The 20,597-nt window shown below is 38.6% G+C and overlaps 2 protein-coding genes across 8 annotated transcripts; one reads left to right on the forward strand and one right to left on the reverse strand.

Moving 5' to 3' along the window:
- The first annotated feature begins 9,122 nt into the window (after positions 1 to 9,122).
- Positions 9,123 to 20,530, forward strand: cUnh22orf23 (chromosome Un C22orf23 homolog). Of its 7 annotated transcripts, XM_082536118.1 has the most exons (10): positions 9,123 to 9,228; positions 16,601 to 16,658; positions 17,295 to 17,334; positions 17,441 to 17,560; positions 17,782 to 17,882; positions 18,448 to 18,510; positions 19,234 to 19,389; positions 19,555 to 19,692; positions 20,037 to 20,137; positions 20,413 to 20,530. In XM_082536118.1, exons 5-10 carry the CDS (start codon positions 17,789 to 17,791, stop codon positions 20,506 to 20,508), a joined length of 648 nt encoding a protein of 215 aa, XP_082392244.1. In that variant the 5' UTR covers positions 9,123 to 9,228; positions 16,601 to 16,658; positions 17,295 to 17,334; positions 17,441 to 17,560; positions 17,782 to 17,788; the 3' UTR covers positions 20,509 to 20,530. The 7 variants fall into 7 exon arrangements, with proteins under 7 accessions (XP_082392244.1, XP_082392243.1, XP_082392241.1 ...); XM_082536117.1 differs by lacking the exons at positions 17,295 to 17,334; positions 17,441 to 17,560 and adding an exon at positions 9,637 to 9,740; XM_082536115.1 differs by lacking the exons at positions 17,295 to 17,334; positions 17,441 to 17,560 and adding an exon at positions 9,680 to 9,740.
- Positions 11,338 to 15,230, reverse strand: klf1 (Kruppel like factor 1 (erythroid)). The gene is made up of 4 exons (XM_082537862.1): positions 15,119 to 15,230; positions 14,906 to 14,988; positions 12,888 to 13,746; positions 11,338 to 12,797 (listed from the first exon to the last, which is right to left on the reverse strand). The coding sequence occupies exons 2-4, from the start codon at positions 14,978 to 14,980 to the stop codon at positions 12,622 to 12,624; spliced, it is 1,110 nt and encodes a 369-aa protein (XP_082393988.1). The 5' UTR covers positions 14,981 to 14,988; positions 15,119 to 15,230; the 3' UTR covers positions 11,338 to 12,621.
- Positions 20,531 to 20,597: the final 67 nt, after the last annotated feature.

Genomic DNA, 20,597 nt, shown 5'->3' on the forward strand with positions numbered 1-20,597 from the left:
TTTCACCAAGTAAATTATGTTCCCAGTGACCCACATCATGTAAAAGCCTCTCCAAGTTTCAAGAGCAACGCTTGCTCTAAATACACAGATGTTAAAACTAAGTGCTGCTGTGGATAAAGTCAGTGAGAAAGTCTGAAAGTGTTTGAGATATTGAACGCCAGTCTACCCCTGATTCCCATCGGTGTGGGTGGGTGTGTGCAATGCTTAAAGTGCACATAAAATAGCACCGTATGAATGTGTGTGATTGGGTTATGCGCTTTGGGTGGTCAATAACATTAGAAAATGTCCTAAAAAGTTAGTACCCATCTGTAGATAAACACTCTTTAATATGGCAAAAAACTTGTATAGTTTACTACTCCTTATTCTTTGCATCCCTGGGCTATGAGTCATAGACTCCTAGGAGTCCCCAGACCCCACTTTGGAAACCATTTCTGTAGTTATCACAGTCTGGGCCTCATCAAAGGTGCTCTGATGTATCGAAGTCCTATTATATTGAGATAATGTTATTCACTCTACCTTTCAGGGGCTTTAAGTGTTGAATACTGTATGTTCTACAACAACATCAATTTTACCCTTATAGCTGCGCCTGGAAGTGCTGCTTTAGAAATCTCCGAAACTGCATGTCATTTATCAAGTAAACAAAATATTTAATTTAACTTGATAGTTTAGGTTTCCATAAAGGCCTCTCAAAAATAAGAATTGGAATGGCTGTGTAACCTAGAAGATATAACTAAGGATAAATATTTTTTATGGAAGCTTAGGGAGAAAAGCAGATTTTCATTAACTGCTTTGTTTCGTCTGATTATATTTTTACATGAGGTCATAAGGTTTGCCAAAGCCTGTGCGGGCAGTGCTCGTGGTTGCTTAAGTTGTCCTCATTTGCTCTTTCCAAGTAAGCACCACTAACGGGCAGTTCAAGGTACACAGAAACATGGGGAAAAAATACTGTGCACATGCTTTTTTTGTGTCTCTTACATTCAAATGAGCACATAGACAATATGATTCTGTTTTTCTTTCCATTACAACATCAGGTTATTAGGCAGCATAGTTGTGTAATGTAGCTCACCATGTATGTTTTCTCTCTTTCAGGACTATAGCTTTGCTGTGTTAAAAACAAGAGAAGCTAATCACAGATATACTACACCTATGAGCTAATCTGTAAATTATTTAATCCTGTTAATGAAAAATGTAAAGACATCTTTATGGAGACTGTGCCCTGAAAGCTAGTGTAAATGGGGAAGCAAGCTGTTGCATAATACTCAGAGAAAGTGCATGTGAGGACTGTGCCATGCTGAAAGTTCAGTTGGGGTGAGTTTTTGCAGAAAAAAGGAACACTGTTCCATAAGCGTTGTGCCACAGTGATACTTCCTCCTTGCACATGGGACTTCTTCACACTGAACCTCTCCTTTTTCTGTGTTGGCCTCTTTAGTTTCCATTAAACAAGGCAATACTTTTCATTTAATTTATGCAGATCTACGCTGGGTGTCAAAGACTCGGCCCAGAGCCAGAAACGACTGGTCAAAGGGTCCAATCAAGGCAAAAGTTGGATATGTAAAATGGGAAAAGAGCAGTCCATGAGAGCATCATTTTTCACTGTATTTGGCACAAAGAAGCATCATGTTACAACATCTCATCAAGTCATGGGAACTGTTGTGCAAATTTCATCATTTCATCCAAGCCAGAGGCCTGAATTATTGTTAGTTTTGACGTTTTCTCACAGACATAAATATGAACTATGTCCTGTTATACCACATCAAAGCAAGGTAGTCAGGCCAAGGAGTTGTGTCAGTGTTTGTGTTTCTTTGTAATATACACTGACTGAATATGGAAGGACTGAGACATACAGCTGGCAATGCATTTATTTTTCTTAAGATTTCTCATGCTGCTGACCTGTTTTGTAAATGAAAAAGCAGTACTTGTATTCCTTTACTATAAAATCAATGCAAAAACTGAGCGGTGTTTATTTCTCATAGGGTATTATGCAACGCAGCAACTGGATGTTCCACTTTATGTGGGACTGTACAGCACTTTTTATCCCTTGTCCCACTGTCCCAAATATTGAGACAATGTTCCACATTCTGTTTAGCATGAAGACAGACACTGAATGACTTTAATGAGAGGATGCTATCATGGTTCTCAGGCAGGTTGACAGACCATCATTGTACACTATCTGCACAATGTCCAATATGGAAAAATGCAGGTCACCACATTGCTTCAGTGACATTACTAAACAAAATAGCAACTTAAAGAGTTCACAGCATTTTTATCCATCCATCCATTTGCTTCTGTTTATCCTATTTCAGGGTCACGGGGGGTGCTGAAGCCTATCCCACCTGTCTTAGGGTGAGAAGCAGGGTACACCCTGGACAGGTCGCGAGTCTGTCGCAGGGCAAACACATATACACAGGCAGCCATTCACACTGACATTCACACCTATGGGCAATTTAGAGTTTCCAATTAACCTACCCCCACTAAGTGCATGTCTTTGGACTGTGGGAGGAAGCTGGGGGACCTGGGGAGAGCCCACGCAAACACATGGAGAACATGCAGCTCCATACAGAAAGACCCCGGCCTGATGGTGGAATTGAACTCAGGCATTTTTATTTTGTGGAAACACTTTCAAAAGTATTAGAAGAAGATTATTGCACAAAACTAAAATTTACTTTCCTTTAATAGTGTTTATATTTACTTAGTGTAGTAAAGTTTCTTGTTGTATTTACCCATTTCCTCACTCTCTCACGCCTCACTCACTGTCTTGACTTTCTCATCACTGATTGGTTTCTGAGTTTCTTTGTACCTTAATTGAACTCAACTGGCACACATTATATATGGACTGTGCTTCCTGTTACTCACTCTTTTCACTCCCACAGTGGGTGACAGCTGAGGTGAGTTTGATTTGTTTTTCTGAGTTTAAACCTTTAAGTTAATTAGTTAACGTCCAACTTTGTTTTGTCTTTCAGAGTTTAGCAGCCCCTGTGTGTCTTTAAGTTAAAGTGAAATAAAGCCAGTCCCACTGCACAATCATTGATGGCTCTTTTCTTTGCCATGGTGACAACAACTTTATCTTACCTTCGAGCTTTCTAATAACACTTGGTAAGGTTGCATTCAAATAAAACATGACCTTTACACGTCAAATGCCTCTTAGCATTTCTAATGTGTCCAGCATTGTCAAAAACAAATATACTTTTTGCCCCATACTCCATTTGCAAGGTCCGGTCACCCTATTATGTAACACGTTTGCTGTTCCCCGCTTGAGAGAAATGTGGACTCATGAACTAAAATTCACTATTTGGGGGGTTTTTTCATCAAAGGTTTGGTGACAACAGTGTGACTGTGGAAATGTTTCTACGAACTTTACAGAGCAAATACGATCCAGGGGTGCATGCTGCAACGTACCGTGGAGGTTTTGGAGGCTGGAGCAAAAAAATTGAGCTGAATGAGCAGCAAACTGTAAATAAGGTTAAATGATGGATGTGCAGCACTCTTTCCCTTTGTTAGAGCAGCAAGTCTGCATGCTGGTATGTTAACTGGCCCCTGAGGGATTCTGGAAATGTTATATCATGTTAAACCTGGTGGTGGTTCTAGATGAAATAAAAGGGGTCACAAGCATTACTATAATTCACACAGAAGGGGAGCTGAACATGAGTGTCAAAGTCCATGGTAGTCTTCCCAGCAGGTATTGGTACATTTCCATGTAGGCCTGAGGTACAGCTCTGCCATCACAAGAGTCATGATGGATATAGAATCTGTAATGTAAACTGTTTCCAATTTAAATGGAGCTTTTTGGAGAAATGTCTAAAGTTAAGTGTCCTTTAGAATTAATTCAGCACTTTGTGTTCTGCATTTTCAAAACAGCTGGATTCTTCAGTACCAAATGGATTTGCTTTAACTCTCTCATGTCTGCCAGAACAAAGTAATTTCCAATAAAGAGGAGAGTTTATAATCACAGACTGTGTAGGTGTGCATACACACTCACCTCTGAACACCTGCTCTGATCCACCGTGACTCTTACCGTGTCCCTGTGTATTGAACTAAAGATTAAAGTCATAACATCAACCAGCATCAGTGGACATGCTTCGTTGGCGACGTGTCCACTCTGCACCGGGGATTATGTAACTGAAATATTGTGCAAAATATCAACGCGCGTAATAACATTTTGAGTCCTCATTTGAACCTTGTAAACCACCTGATCTAGCATCACAGAGTTCACCAGTATAAATTTACTCATAAAAATGTCAGCGTTAGAAACCAGTAACACATGTCCACTCTTAGCAAAGAGTGTAGGCTTCCAGAATCTTACAGTATTGATTCTAAAATACTTTTACTTCGATACAAAATCTTATAGTCTTGGGTCATCTTATATCTTATAGTTTGACGACCCCTGCCAAATCATAAGCTACTAAATACTTTAGCTTTTGCAGTTCATGCTCTCATACTCCAGAACAGCCTACCTCAAAATCTTAAGGAAGCAAACTCTGACAGTAATTTCAAGATACCCCTTTTTTATTCTGACATTTAAATACCATTTTAACTTAATAATACTACTGTACTGATAAGAATCGTCCCCATTCAGGAACATGGCAGATGCAGAGAACAGTTTTGTTTAAAGGTCTGTCAGCTTGATATGTTTTTATGCCTGTGATGCCCTTTTAACCTCCACATGTGACATTCGGGTATAAAAATAAATTGAAGTGAACTGAAATCACATAGCTGGTTAGCACATTTACACTATTATGTATACTGTAAGTAACCAGCAGTATGTAAAAGCAGTAAAAAAAAAAAAAGCTAATAAAAATTACATTTATTTCCTCTTCAAAAGCATGTTAAAAAAAATGAATAAGGGGCATATGAAGCTTTCTGAGAAAACTAGAGTTTTGCATTACAATCATTAAGTGCAGAATAAATAATCTGGGATGCTTTTAGTTACCGATTTCTCCAAAAGAACAAGTATGCTGTATTTAACAAGCTCATCTGGTGACCTTTTTATTTTACATGTAATGTTTTACTGTTGGTTTTAAGTTTCAAAACTTATTGTTGTTTGACCAGAAACCAGGGACCTGCACGGAGGCACAGTGGAAGATAAGGATTATTATAAACTGTGAATCATGCAAAGCTACCCTGGAGTTGGAAACAACTGTAACAGGTCAATGAAAAGTCTAAAGACTAAAAGAGGATCATTTTGCCTCTGCTGCGGCCATTTTTATTGTAATTATGAGTCTCCTGGTTTTATCGAGTTGCCATACTAAATGCATGCATTAAAATTTAAAAACAGGCAGCTCATTATGTCAGCAAAGCCTCCCTGTTGCATATGCATTCATGTGTACGCAAAGCCTCATTAGCTCTTTGAAAAACAAAGGTACAAAGTAATTGACTGCCGGTGCACAGAGTGTTCTGTGGCCTTGTTTGACTCTGTGTGTGTATGCTCAAGTTCAAATCAGGCGGATAACCCCCACCCCCGCTCCGTCTTTCTCCCTCTTCCCTCTCCCAGCTTTTCCTTTGATTCATTTGGACTCGCAGTCCCTCTCAACAGTCTCAGTGCTGCAGCGGCTTTCAGCGCTCTAATCCTCATCCTGCTCTCGGACAGCAGGCCAAGATTCTCATTATGTGAGGTTGTGTAACTGCAGACAAAGAGTAAATAATTCCACACATTCATACTGGCTTAAAATAATCAAACTGAATTCGATGAGAGAGAGAACAAACGCACTGAGTGGGACTACTTTGTCATCGTTTAGAAATCCTTATATTATATACCATACGGACAGTTACCAGTCCAAAATCATGCTACATTTTTTTCATAAAAAATACAGATGTTGTAGAGGCCTGAAATAGCGGGTTTAATAATGCAGAGAAAATCCATTTATAAAATGCTCATTGGAGAAGCAGTTATCCTAAAATATTAATTCTATAATATACTGTGTGTATATTGCATGTGAGAATGTTTCCACATGTTTATTTTAGTGATATGAAGGGTAGCAGTACAGTTGATTATTTATTATTATTATTAATCCTTTATTTATCCAGGTAAAAATCTCATTGAGATTAAAAATCTCATTTCCAAGAGAGACCTGGCATCATGGCAACAAAAGTCACATACTACATAGGTATATAACATTTAAAACAAATATAACATTTAAAATACAAATACTGCAGAGTTCAGACAGCGTTACTATTCAGATGATGTGTTTTACCTTTCCAACACTGCAATTTAGTGTTTAAGTGTCTGAAAATGTCCCAATTTTTCTTGACTTCTGACCGCACATTTTCAAGGAAGCTTAATATGAGAATCTGTGCAATAGAGTCTAGAGCAGCTGTCTAAGGAGTTTATAATTTTGAGTCTTAATACATTAAGACTCAAACTCCTTAAAAGCTGCCCAATATTTAAAGCAATATAAAAGGATGTAAACTATGAAAAAAGCTTAATTAAATATATTAAATGCAATTAATGAAGTATACAATATTTAGATGTGAGAGGGAAATCAAGTAAAACAGGTATAGAGAAAGTATTTGTTTTTTTTGGTTTGAGTTCTAAAGTTACATTTTGATTCTTGTTAAAATATAACTGTCGGCACTTCCAGATGTGAGCTTGCTTATCTGGAAGCTACCCTGTTTCCTTCTCCCTCTCCTTAACTTGATTAAATAAGTGACTGAAATGACGTATCTTGTTAGGGGGGGAAACAACAAGAAAGAGGAGGATTTAATTATGCTTCTGTCCTCAGTAAACCTTCTTCCACTGCAGCATTCAAATTGTTTTCTGTGGTTCATGTGGGTGGTGGGGAGGAAGAAAATATCCTTCTTTATATAAAACAATCAAATCAAATTATTTAATGAGTCTTTTCCATTAATGACCTGGCATTGGGGATTTAGAAAAAAAAATGTGGTGGAATAAGCTTAAAGAATCAAATGCACTGAAAAACATTACATTACCATCATTGTTTATGCCACATGGTGTTTAAGCCTTGGCCTGGTCACATGCATTATAATAATGTCTTTGTTTAGTACACTCTTGTCATGCTCAGAGATAAGATCACTCCAATCAAGGGGTTAGCTATAACCTTATGTAACCATGAAAGGAGGAAGTAGAACATGGAAGTAGAAAGCAGATTTGTTTCAGAGTTTGTTTGTTCTTTTAGGGCACTACAGGCCAGAGCCTCTATCCTCGTGTCACCTCTAAATCCCAAATCACTTTCCCTTGAACGCTGCACTAAAATAGACTGCAGATGGAGCCTCATGACCATCACTAACATATTTGTGATTTATCTGATGTTGTGGAACATCTTTTGTATGAGTGAAGAACAGATTATTATTATTAGCTCTAAAATTATCATGATTGCTTGAGGGCGGTGTGATAAAGCAGGTTTTCCATCTTATGACAGGGTTGGTGGTTTGATTCCAATGGCAGAACACTTTATGTTGCACCTTGCAATTTGCATGGCAGTGTGTGAGTAAGTGTATGAGCCCTTGATTATGTAATGACATACGGTCAAGGCCAAAAGAGGCCTTTTTAATATTGGTCATATTTTATATGTTAATACAGCTGTGGTCACTAGTTTAGATGCACTTATCATGGGCATGGATGAGATGGTAATTTGGGGTTTTGAATTATTTAATTGTTCTTTCACAACTTGGGTGCAAAAGTTTGAATTTATGCATATACATTCCTTCGAATACTTGGTTAAGTGTCCCTTAGCAAGCTGCACCATGGCCAGAATCTTTTTGGTTGCTGTCTGCAAGCTTGTGGCATAATTCTGGTTGGGTATTTGACCTGTCTCTTGGCGAAATTTCTAGAGTTCACTTAAATTGGTTTGTTTCTTGGTGCACATCTGGATGGAGGCAAGGCCATTCCACAAGCTTCATGTTAGCTTGCATTTTGAGTCCAGCCTGCCTCATTGGTTATGACAGTTTTGATGTGTGTTTGGGATTATTGTCCTGTTAGAAAATCCAACTGTATCCAAGTTTGACTTTCTAGCTGTTGATTTAAGGTAAAGTTGAAGAATTTGGAGGTAGATCTCCTCTTTTATTATTTCATCAACTTTGTGCAATGAACCAGCACAACTGGCAGTAAAATAGCTACAGAGCATGATGATGCCACCACCCAAGCTTGTTAGTTGGTGCATCATTTTTAGGTTTGAAAGCTTGACCTTGATCTTTCTGAAGCATACCTAATGTCTTTGTGGACAAATGGTTCAACCTTTGTCTTATTTGTTGTCCATGTGGGCAACTGCAAATTTCAGTTGAGCTTGAAGGTGTTCATTTTTAACAGGGGCTCCTACTTGGCTGAGACCCTTTCAGTCTCAATCCAGTAAGTGTATATATCTCATTGTATTTCTTCAGGCATAGGAATCTAGAATCGGCTTCCAGTAGTCCAGTTCCTTGGAACTGTTAGTATGCTTGACTATGATCCTGCTTTCCAGTTCCAGTTGCACTTGTGGTTCTTTGAGCTGATTTCAGTTTGTGTGTCTGAGGAGGTAAATAGTGTTTATGGACATTACTTGTATTTTTACTGCACAAAATGATGAGTAAAGTGCAAACTGCATCCAGTACATGGTAAATGGCCTGCATTTGTATAGCGCTTTTCTAGTCCCTAAGGACCCCAAAGCGCTTCACACTACATTCAGTCATTCACCCATTCACACACTGGCGATGGCAAGCTACATTGTGGCCACAGCTGCCCTGGGGCGCACTGACAGAGGCGAGGCTGCCGGACACTGGCGCCACCGGGCCCTCTGACCACCACCAGTAGGCAAACATGGGGTTAGTATCTTGCCCAAGGATATTTGGCATGCAGCCAGGAGGCAGCCTGGGATCGAACCACCGACCTTCTGATTAGTGGCTGACCTGCTCTGCCACCTGAGCTACAGCCACCCCACATCAAGCACAACAGTCGCATTATGCTGCTAACATAACTTCACCTCGCTGCGAGCATCTACACCAGTGATGTCCAAACCTCTAAGCTTCGAGGACCGGTGTCCTGCAGGTTTTAGATGTGTCCTTGACTTAAATGGCTAAATTACCTCCTCAACATGTCTTGAAGTTCTCCAGAGGCCTGGTAATGAGCTAATCATTTGATTCAGGTGTATAGACCCAGGGTGAGATCTAAAACTTGCAGGACACTGGCCCTCGAGGCCTGGAGTTGGCCAAGCCTGATCTACACAGACAGCATGCTAACACAAAGCTAGCCAAGAACCCAGCGCAGCCCCGGCACAGGAGTCAGACTCTGAACTTCAACAGGTAACAAACAGATGAGCAGTCAGGCTGCAGCCTCTATTTCTACCTGAAAAATGTTCTGTACAATATATTACCTTTTTTGAGTAATGACCCCAATGGTGATCACAATAAAGAGGGGAAATACCTCCAACATGAACAAACATTTGACCCACAACATGTCATTAATTTGCATGAATGTCTTTGATATGCTGCTTAGCGATGGTGTTTACTATCAAAGTAAAGAGAATAAGAGAATCGATAATGAATCGGAATCACTAAATTCTTATCATTTCGCTTCTGTAGTTCTCATTGGCTCTGCTCATTTCATTTCTGACCTCATTCTGACCAAAATTTCAAATAATGCATTAAGTGTATCTGCAAGTAGTCTCCAAAATGCTCATCTCAAGAACACAGCTCTGGCTGTGTGCACAGAAGCCCCGCCGACCTGCTGTTCAAGCCTTCTGTTTTTTGGAAGGCAAAACAGGTTATGGTAGACCATGATAAACTGGGAGGCCTGCACCAAGACCAAGCACAAGGTAAATAAGGTTTATTTTGAACTGTTGGTCATGCAAAGCTACCCTAATAGAGTCCAAGAACATAGTTATGGAACTGGAAATGAGCATATTAGGTCCCTTTTAAGGACTTTCTAGCTCTTAGATTAAAAGGCATCATTTACTATTAACTTCATGTAGATATTTCAGGCTCTGATTAAGGCATTTATGTGTTGATGCATGTACTAGCTAGTTAACGTCTCTGCTCAACATTCATTATGTTGTCCCCGATTAGCAGGATTAAGAACCCAGTTTTAGCCATGGTAGCACATCAAAGTGGACCTAGCTGCAGCAGCTCAGTCTTAATCGCTAGTACAGATCAAACTCTAATACTAACCCTTGACTTGGTTGGGCTCCTGCAAAACATTTGTATGATTGCATAACTGGTCTCATGAGAGGTAACGATATAACTGTTCCTGTTCACATACCAGAAAATCCAGAACATGAGGGTTAAATTAACTGTACGTCAGACTTCCATATTATTAAAGAGGAATTTCGTGGATTTTATTGAATCTGTCGAAGAACTTAGTATTTCCATGTAAGTTTATAAAAAGTTACAAACAGGCTTTTGTACAAAATTACATCACTTCAGTATCATGCTCTGGAAGTTAAATCCATTTACAGAGTGGAAACTTGCAATTACAATAAATGATTTTAAAATGAATATCTCTCATTTTAAAATATGTTCATGCACCAAACCCTCTCTCTTTTTTGGTTTGTTTTTGTTTTTTGAGGTTTTACCAAAGCCTCAGAATCTCTGTGATCTTTTATGCAACTAAAAATACTGTCAATATTAATGCTTTGTTGTGGATCACATTAGGTCAGCAGTGGTTTTTTATAACTTTGTTTACAAAGCAGTGCAGATTCATTGCTGAATGTGTATGCTTAAGCATGTGTTGTAGATGCTGGTAAGTGTGTGAGGTTGTGAGTCTGTTTGTCTTCCCTGAGGGTATGCAGTACACAACATTCTATATATTTGTTAGATGGAGGGAGAGGAAGCTTCTTAATGTGATGATGAACTCCATCATCTGACATAATCAGGATGAATCAGTGCACCGTGTTACATAAGCAGATCCCCATCCTTACCTCACCCTTACCCAGATTAGAAACACAGCAGACACAGCCGCCTACAGCCTGCTGATACCTGCCTGCAGCCTGGAGGACTGACGTGATAACAGAACACTGACATCTAGAGGTCAAATGCTGATATCAAACATAGTGCTTTCTCTCTCTTGGAAAATGAAAAATGTGTTTTCACTTTCTTTGAAAACCCCAAATGACTTGAAACGGACAATTCTTCCTAATCTTGCTGTAAAGCAAACAATATTTAAGGGCAGGGGTATAAAACATTCAGCCCACTGGAGGGTCCAGTTTGATGTACTAATGACTGAAAAATGCAGTTTTGCAGTACTGACAAGGACATAAATCATGGCCTGTTGTGCAAAAAGAGTAGTAAAGTAACTAATAAACCATTAAACAAAAAAATATATATATCATTGCTGACAAATATCATAGTATTTCTCAATAATTTTGAAGTCCCAGCTTTATGGTTTTGTGATTTATTTGTATTTATTTTTTATTTATTTATTTTTAAATCAGGCTCGACTGACCAACAGTTTTACAGAATTAAAAGTCTTTATTGTTGGAATTAAAACATCTTAAAAATTCTTAACACAACAATGCTAACAACGCTCTTTTGAAACAAAAATATTTTACAAATAATATAGTATCTTCTGCTGTTGTAAAAGATCGTGACAATAAATATGTTGCTTATTTTTTAATGACAATAGAGAGCTCAGAAAAATACTGATTATTTACAGCTTTAGCAAATGCTTATTTTTAAATAAAAAATATGTTTTAAAAAAATAAACCAATATTAGTTTGCTTCACATATAATTTAAGTCATATTTCTATTACCATTTTGGACACACCAGCTCATGGGTATGGGTCAGTGTTTCTCTTTCTGACTGCATGATGTTTAACTGTTGTGTCACATCAGTTTTGTGGTCCTTTTAAACTGTATAGAACCCAGTGTAATAGATTTATAGTTATCAGATACTTTGTAAGGACATAAAATCATACTGCAGTGCAGTATTCTTTCTTTCCCTTGCACAAAAAGGGGGAATTAAAAAAATAAAATAAAATTAAACATTGATATTTGCACTTGGCCAAAATCTGCCAAATATCAGTACTTCATCTTGCTTTGCCTGTAAGGGGAACAGAATTTGAGATGACTATATCATCTCAGTGCTGACATAATTAAGCATGGCTAATAAGCACTCGTGGCTTTCTTCGTAAGCTGTGAGTTCTGGATACACTGTTGTGTGTCATCTTGTAACCAATGCTACAAACACTTTTAGGTCTTTTGTTAGTGTTTAAGTCCACTGTCTGTAAACCCACAGTGTGTACAGTGTTTGTAAAAGCGGCTCTTATAGCTTTAGACATGCTTATTTTACAAAGGTTGTCTTCTTCTGGTTGACATGCTGCCAGGTTAAGTTAGGACTTTGATTTAAGGTATATGGTAACTGTTGTGCTCAGATATGTAGATGTGATGGTTAAAGGGTACCCAATATTATCTATCAGCAAGTCCCCTGCTCCATCTTTTTTCTGTGGAGTACTTCTCTAATTACCAGTGCTTCAGCAATTACTAATGGTCACTCTTTAAGTGACGGATATCAATCATTTCTGAAGCTGAAGGGTTTTCAATTAGATTTTGAGTTAGACCTATCTCATTTGTTTTGTAAGTATACCAAAAACATCTACACCAGATGACTTTTGAGGTCCTACATTCAGACAAAATTTGTCTACTTTTTAATTAAAATGTCCTATAATGGCAGAGGTGTAGATTTGTGTATATGCGAGAGCGTTAGTTGTGTCTCTTCATGTGCAGAGCCAGGTGGTCTGAGCGAGAGAAGGCTCTCTGACAGAGCATACACTGGTACGGTTTCTGACCCGTGTGCTTGCGGTAGTGACGTGTCAGCTCATCCGAGCGGGCAAATTTCCAGCTGCAGCCCTCCCATGAACAGTGGTAAGGCTTTTCACCTGATAAAAGATAATAAAGCAGATAGCAGTTTTTAAAAAAAGCATCATTTAAACCATGAGTTAAGATCAGTTGTTTCTGTTGTTGGTTACCTGTGTGGGTGCGGAGGTGAGCCTTGAGGTGCGAGCTCTTGGTGTAGGTCTTGCTGCAGCCGGGGTATTCACAGCTGTGGATGGCTGGTCTCTTTTTCCCCGTAGCTCTTCTGCCACGCTTCCCTTCCAACCCACTAGGGGGCACCTGTTGTCCAACCAGCAGAGGCTGCTGGTGCAGGGGCAAATGCCCCTGGCTGTGGTTGTAGTCACAGTAAAGGCTGGCAGTGTGGTTAAAGTGGGGCAAGTAGCGGTAGTGTCGAGGGTCAGGAGTCACAGGCTGAGGTCGGATGAACCTGTTTTCAGGGATGGCCACCACGGGAGGCTGTTGCTGTTGGTGGTGGTGGTGATAGTAGGGGTTGAAGTCCCATGATGCAACCTTACTGAGGCTTCCTCTGCTGTGTCTTTCAACACTTCCTCCTTGGGAGAAGTCAAACTGATTTACATTATGCACATTAGAAAATAAAGTTCGACCTGTTTGATCGTCATTAAAACTACGCTGGTACAGCTCTGGCTGGACTGTGGTGGTTTCAGCAAGGGACATGAGCTCAGCCATGAGGCTGCCGCTGTTCATCTGTAGACTCTCCTGTCCTGATGGGTCCTTAAGCACACTCGTCTCTTGGTATGCAGTGTTTGGGTCAAACTGCGGAAGCAGTTGGTTGCTGTTGTTGAGAGAGGGGCTAGGGTCGGGGGAAGGGCTGCGCCACTCTGACAGCAGAAACTCAATGTCCCATGATGCTTGGCTGTCATCATCCAGGAGCTCCTCTGCCATTTGTTCAGAGACCTGCAGTTGCTCAGAGCTCTTTGGTGACAGTTTAGTGCTTGGGGAGTCCAAAGGGAGAGACCCATCTGACTTACACACCTGTTGGAGAGAATTTTAAGCTCATGAAAACCAAGAACATCCTTAAATGTTCACAGAGGGTATTTTCCAAATATACAAACAAACTAGATTACTTATTTTGTTTACCTCAGAATAACCAAATAATAATATAAGCCCATAATAAATTCAGCTGAATTTCATCGAATGAGTAGATTTTCTTAGCATTTGCACCAGTGAGTCAAGCTTCTTGCTTAGGGCCACAAAGCGCCTAATCTGATTTAAAACGGACCAGACCAGTAAAACTGTTGCGTAATAACCACTGTGAGATGGTTTGAGAAAACTATGTGCAATTTCAATAATATGTCTCAGTTTTTCTATGTGCAGACAGACTTCTGTTATCACATGTACATTACAATTTGTAGATCACAATGGATCTGCAAAGCCACAAATCCTCAAGTGTAGAGTATTTTTGAACTTCAACAATATTATTTTTAGTTCTGTATAAAAAGAACAGCTTCCGTCTCAACATACTTCTATCTTTATGGACATTTCCACTCTGTTCTGTTACAAATTTGAATTATTAATGACTGTTATTCAATTGTAAAACTTTCAGACTTTGCAAAGTCACTGTTCTTTATTACTGATTTAATTTAGTTTAGTTTCTTTCACATAATAGTAAAAAAAAATTTTCAGATTGCCAGAAATAACAAAAAAAAATGCATTAATTTCTGCCCACTGTGGTAATAGATGCTGGTGGCTCTCACACACGTGTATTATTCTAATACAAATCCAAAGCTATCATTAAAGATATTCAATAAATTATTTATTAAGCCAACAGTTTTGCTCCCTGCAGACTTTCTTTACATTGTGATTTCATTGCTTTTTCATATAAAGCAGCACAATCCACAATACAATAAGTGAACTCAATTGGAACAACAGCAAAATTTTACAAAAAGCTACCAAGTGTAAATAAGATTTCATTTAACTTCATCTTGAAACTGTATGCAGTATATTTTTAGAGCCCTTTAGAACAAACAAAAAAACTTACAAGTCATTTTGGTAGCAGTTTAATTTTGAGCATTATTCCGTCACTTTTGTAGTAAAAGCAGACACACAAATATTAAATGGTCACACTACATGAAAGGTGAGTCACTATATTTCGCTAAAAGAATCAAATATTTGAAGTGAACATGCTACTTACTTTCATATTGTCAGTGGAGTGAGAGAGGTTGGAGAAGGAGCTGAAGGAAGGGAGCACAGCCTGGGTAACAGCCATCAAGCAGTCTGATATGGCAACAGGTGTAACAAGAACAGGAAAGTTTCTCTTTTCTTTTGGATACTTCTGTATTTTATTTTTTATTTTTTTACATGCCCACCTCACCCTCAGCTAACAGGAAGTCAGACTCCAGCTCACCAGGCCTCTCATCCCAGTTACAGTCCACTCAGTGCAAACAGGCCACAGAGAACTGCCTCCTTTTCGTCATTGCTTGCCTGCTATCTCTCCCTCCTCTCTCTTGTCTATCTCTGTCAGCTGCAAGTCTAACTTCAAATCTCTCGTTTTCATGTAGGTTTTGACCGTTAGGAGGTGGAGCATACGTGTAAATTACTTCTCTGGTTCCTTTAAGACCGGTCATTTATAAACCCTAAGAAACTCTACTATCTGACCTCAGCACACTGTCTTCCTGTTGTGTGGGATTCAGAGCAATAAAACCTGAAAAAACATTGAGCGTCAGGCTGTCCTCTCACCTTTTACATGTGAGGAAAGACCAAACAACCTTCGCTTTTGCTGCAATTAAAAGCTAAAATTTGATGAATCATTATCAGTGAAATGGTCACTGACGTGAATATGCTCAACAATCATTTTACACTCATGTTTTTAAAATTCTTAAAGTACGTTTTTACAGATGTTTATTTCACAGAGGAAAAAGTTGGGATCAAATAGCAACACACACATTTTTTTAAGGCTTCACAGGGAGTCAAATGATGATGAGGATTAAAGCAATAGTTGTTAACTGTTTACGCATTAAACACGAAAGAAACATTTTTGATTTGTCACTGGAAACGTTTATTTTGTAAGTAGAATATGTCAAAAAGGGAAAGGGGGAAACTGTTTTACAAAATTAAACAATAAATTAATATAAATTTGCGTATGTGAGTTTTAATTTGTATCATTTGGCATTTGTGTAGCACTGCACGTGTCTGACAGTGTACATCAGGTATTTCAGGGAAACAAAATCATGCTAATGATGTAGAGCTAAAATGTATCAAATATGATACACTAGCCTTAACAGGATTAAACAGCTGCTCCATCAAAACTGAACGAGTAGTTTTAAAATGATACACAAAATAATAAAATCATGATAATTAGATGGTAACAGTCACTGCAAATAGTTGCAAATAAATTTTAAAAAAGGGGATAAATAATGCTGAAAACATCTTCTAAGTTTACTGAACTACCATCCATACTTTTGAATGTCTACACAAATGCCTTTAAAGTGCAGTAAAATTAAGCCTGTAGACAAATGGCGCACACTCAGTTATTTTTCATTCACAAGTAAACAGATCATTGGCTGTTATCAGATGAAAGGCCGCTATCTATTTAAGCACGCTTTGGCACAAAGTCCAAACTGTGTGGGCACACATACAGAGACGTTTTATGCACGTTTAATGTTGATAGACATGTTAATTGAAAAAAGAAAGCATACATGATTTGAAAAAGCAGCTTGCATACTTTTAATATGATTGTGTAAATACCTAAAAACAGGTGACTGGCATATAAACATATACTAAAACAAATAATGGATATGTAGTAATTTTAATTGTTTGACTCTACAGCAGAAAGTGAACCTCTTCTTCTGTTTTTGCTGCTTACAGTTTAACACACTTGTGCACACAGGTTGTGTCTGTATTCCCAGCGAGGACGTGTGACTTCTGAGAAGACCTATGTGTGAAAGGTGATTATATTCGGGCTGCTGTTTATCTGCAGACATTCAGCAAATGCAGACTGCTGTATTTCCACAGATAATGATGCCCTGACTGCTGCTGACCCCCGATGACTTGCCCGCCACTGATAAAGACTCTCTCTTGAGAGTCTTCCGAGTGACGACTACACATAAGACATTCACTATGCAGGTTGAAAAAATATGCAATGATCGACTGCTTTATAGACACATTGAATCGTACATGTACAATGACAATAAAGGGCCATTCTATTCTATTCTATTAAACAAGTTCAATTTAGGCTGTTTATTTGTCACTTTCAAAGGCATTGACTGAAAATGCATTTGTTTGAGTCTCACGATTGGTAATTAGTTTGCGTTACTCTTAATTATTTTTTTGAAATCCCTTGTAGTTTTGATGATATAATGTCAATATCTTAGGGATCCATATGAGTGTTTTGTTCTATAAAAATGGTATTTAGCTATTAATTAGCTAGTAATTCCTGACTTCCTCTCTGTATATATATTTTAACAGAATAAAAAATGTTTAATAGACTCTTGGTGACAAAACTAAAATAAATGAAAATAAAATCAATAACTGATGGAAGCCATTAAAACGGTAATAAAAAATAATAATCTGTCTCCCTCTAGTGGCCATAGTTGACACTGCACCACTGTCTTGAAACCATTGGTAAGCGTAAAATATCTTTTAAAAAAGATTTTAAAAACGTGGAGTCTTATAGTAATAATTTTCTGTCTTTCCCTCTTTTTTTCCTTTTTTTAAAAACATATTTCAGTGAGTTAAAACAGGGCTTTTGTTATTTAGTTGCTATAGCAACATAGTGTTACTGCCGTCTTCCTGAGTTTGAAGTTGGTCTCCTTTTTTAAAGACTGGCCTTTCATTAAAAAACAACGAGGTAAGCTTTAATAATGTTATTAGTGTTTAATATTAGATTATTAATATAATATTTAGTTACAATATTTGTCTCGTAGATTAACGGGTTTTTTTCCGAAGCTTTAGGTCGTGTTGAAGTCATTCATAGATCACAGCGATGAAGTTCACGTTAAATTCAGGAATAACAGCATCATAAATTGAACTAAAACAATGGTTTTCTGGGTTGTAATTTGTGTGTTTTAGTTTGCAGATGGAAACTTCCTCACAGGCTTCAGCTAGCAGGGGATTGTGGAACAGCCCCAGAGCCACACAGTTCAGCAAGGAGACCCAGGACATGCTGAGATGTAAGCTGTGCTCCAAAAAATCTGAGCTCACTAAAGAAACATTAATAAAAACCTTAAATTTTGCTCTAGCATATTCTAGCATGCATACATGATGATATCAGTGCAGCAGTTTGAACTAGAAATACAGTGTTGACAGGCTGGAATCAGCCCGCCACAGACTGCCCAGCTTTGTTCAACCTTGATGTGTTGATAGTTTTGAATTACTTACTACGTCTTCAAGCAGTTCCTCCAAAGGTTTCAGGCATGTTGGAGTTAAAACCTCAGATAAATTGTCCTGGGTCAGAGGGAAGTTGGGGTTTCCAGATTTGAATATACCCACCAGCGTCTTTCACTCTGAGTGTGAGGCACTTCAGTGTCATTGTCAGTCCTGTAAACACACCATGTGAGCTTTTCGTGGTCAGAACATTTGTTCTTCATTTTGCATGTCCTCAAATTTTATGAAGATATGAGAGATTTTCAGCATGGTCTCAGAATTTATGATCCCGCTATAGAGCTGTGTCTGTGTTTCATTTACCGTTGCTGAGGACTGTGCTGTGTACTCTTATTGTTCTGTTTCTGTGCTCAGTGTTGAAGCAGGAATCAAGGGTCACCAGCCTCAAGAGAAAACAGATCAACAATCAGCCAAAGAGTAAGTTTGTTAAAGGTCTGATACTGTCTCATGGAGTATTTTCTTATATTTATACTTAAGATATAGTTGTAAGTTAATAACAATATTCCACTCTGTACATATGACCTGTTGCTAAATACCATCATGATTTTGGCCCTTATGGTGCCATATACTGTTACTATTGGACTTCAGATTGATTTAACACTCGGGCATGATGTGCTGAGAGCAGGTGTACCTGATATGGTTGCCTAAATTATGTGGTTCACGTTGTAACTCCCACCTGCTGTTCAAATCTGTTTGTAAGGAGCAGACACCCAGGGTCTGGATTGGGGGACAGAGATCTAGGCAGAGATGCCCAGATCTGCCTCCTCCCAGCCACCACCTCTTATTCCAAGGCATTCCCTGGCAAGCCAAGTGACACAATGTCCATAGCTTGTCTGTTCCGGGTCTCTTCCCAGACACTACCAAAACACCTCTCCGTCCTATTCAGATGCCCAATCTTCCTCAGCTGACTCCTTCTAGTGTGGAGAAGCTATGTTTATACTCTGTACCCCTGTCAAATGATCGAGAACCTCGGCCTAGCCCAGTTCACTGTTCAGTTTCTTTAAACTGTGAATCATGCAAAGCTTGTCGGGAAGAGTCCCACACTTCAAATATGGGGTTTGAAAAAAAGCATCCACAATTAGCAACGCTTCATTTTTTGTAAACAAAAAACTTTTGCTGCTGTAAAATTTTCTCCTTCAGATGAAACAGCTTTGCCTTTCACCTCTGATCCGGCACAGTCTTCTCCTGGTAAATCTGTCCAGAAACACTGGCCAGTCCACACTCAGAAACGCACTGCCAAGGCATGTCGGTCTGGGAACAGCTACGAGAGAGAAAAGTTTCGTCCTGGTCCAACACGTACGTTCTTGAAACTGACATAAATTTCATTTTATGTGTATATTGCATGTCATCGATCCCTTCAATTTTCCCCATTTCTTTCCTTTTCTTCATTTATTCCATTTTCTGCACTCTGAGAAAAAGTCAGGCTCTGTTTTTCGGAACTTTTTCTTCATGTCACCCAAGGAGACCTAGAGAAAGAGAAGAGGAAGCTTCAGAACATCTTTGCACATGGGACCGAGCAGCCCGGAGCGGGATCTTCTCAGAAGCCTCCTCAACATCAGAGCTCAGAAATACCAAAGAAGATGGATCGCTATCAGGAAGGTGAGGCTGACTGCAGAGCAAAACAATGAGGTGGAGCGGTTACACCAGCATCATATTTGAATCTTAAAGGGACAGTTTAACCCCCAATTTTTCCTCTTGCCTGTAGCGCTGTTTATCAATCTAAATTCTTTTATTGGGAGTTGTTTTGTAGATTTCAGCTCCAGAAATGTCTGCCTTCTAGATTGTAATAGAAGTGCATGGAACCTTGGGGTGTTTTTAGTGCAACAAAAGATACATTTGAAAAACGGAAATTTGTTTTTGTAGGGAATATTTTCTGAGCCTTATGACAAGATCAATGTGCTCACTGACCTTCAGAGTAAGAACACGTTCTGTTTTTCCTGCAGTTCTGAATGAAATACAGGAAAGACAACAGTTTCTGGAAGACATGGCCTCCCTGGGTCAGGAGAAAGATTATATCAACATCATCAACACTGAGATATCTCAGGTAAACGTGCTTTCAGCCACTATTATGTTCATTTAGTATTGTATTTTAATAAAATATATATATATATATATATATATATATATATATATATATATATATATATATATATATATATATATATATATATATATATATATATATATATATATATATATATATTTTTTTTTTTTTTTTTTTTTTTTTTTTTTTTTCAGTGACGAGACAGATCAGTAGCAGTTTAAATTGAACTAAGATATGATCAGATTCACTTAAATGTATCCTGGCTCTAATAACAGAAATTACGAGAATTGGAGATAATGGAAAAATCCCACGTTCCCACATCTGATACAAACGCAGAGAGGACAGAAAATGCAGCCAACAAAGAAGACTGACTGTTGTCTTTGACCGGGCGGTCTGCTTCTCTTCAAGCAAGCGACATACCTTCAGTCAGAGCAGAGACACACGCGCACGCCAGTGAATA

Source organism: Aulonocara stuartgranti, assembly GCF_965226115.1.
Source record: "Aulonocara stuartgranti genome assembly, chromosome: 6".
Lineage (NCBI taxonomy): Eukaryota > Metazoa > Chordata > Actinopteri > Cichliformes > Cichlidae > Aulonocara > Aulonocara stuartgranti.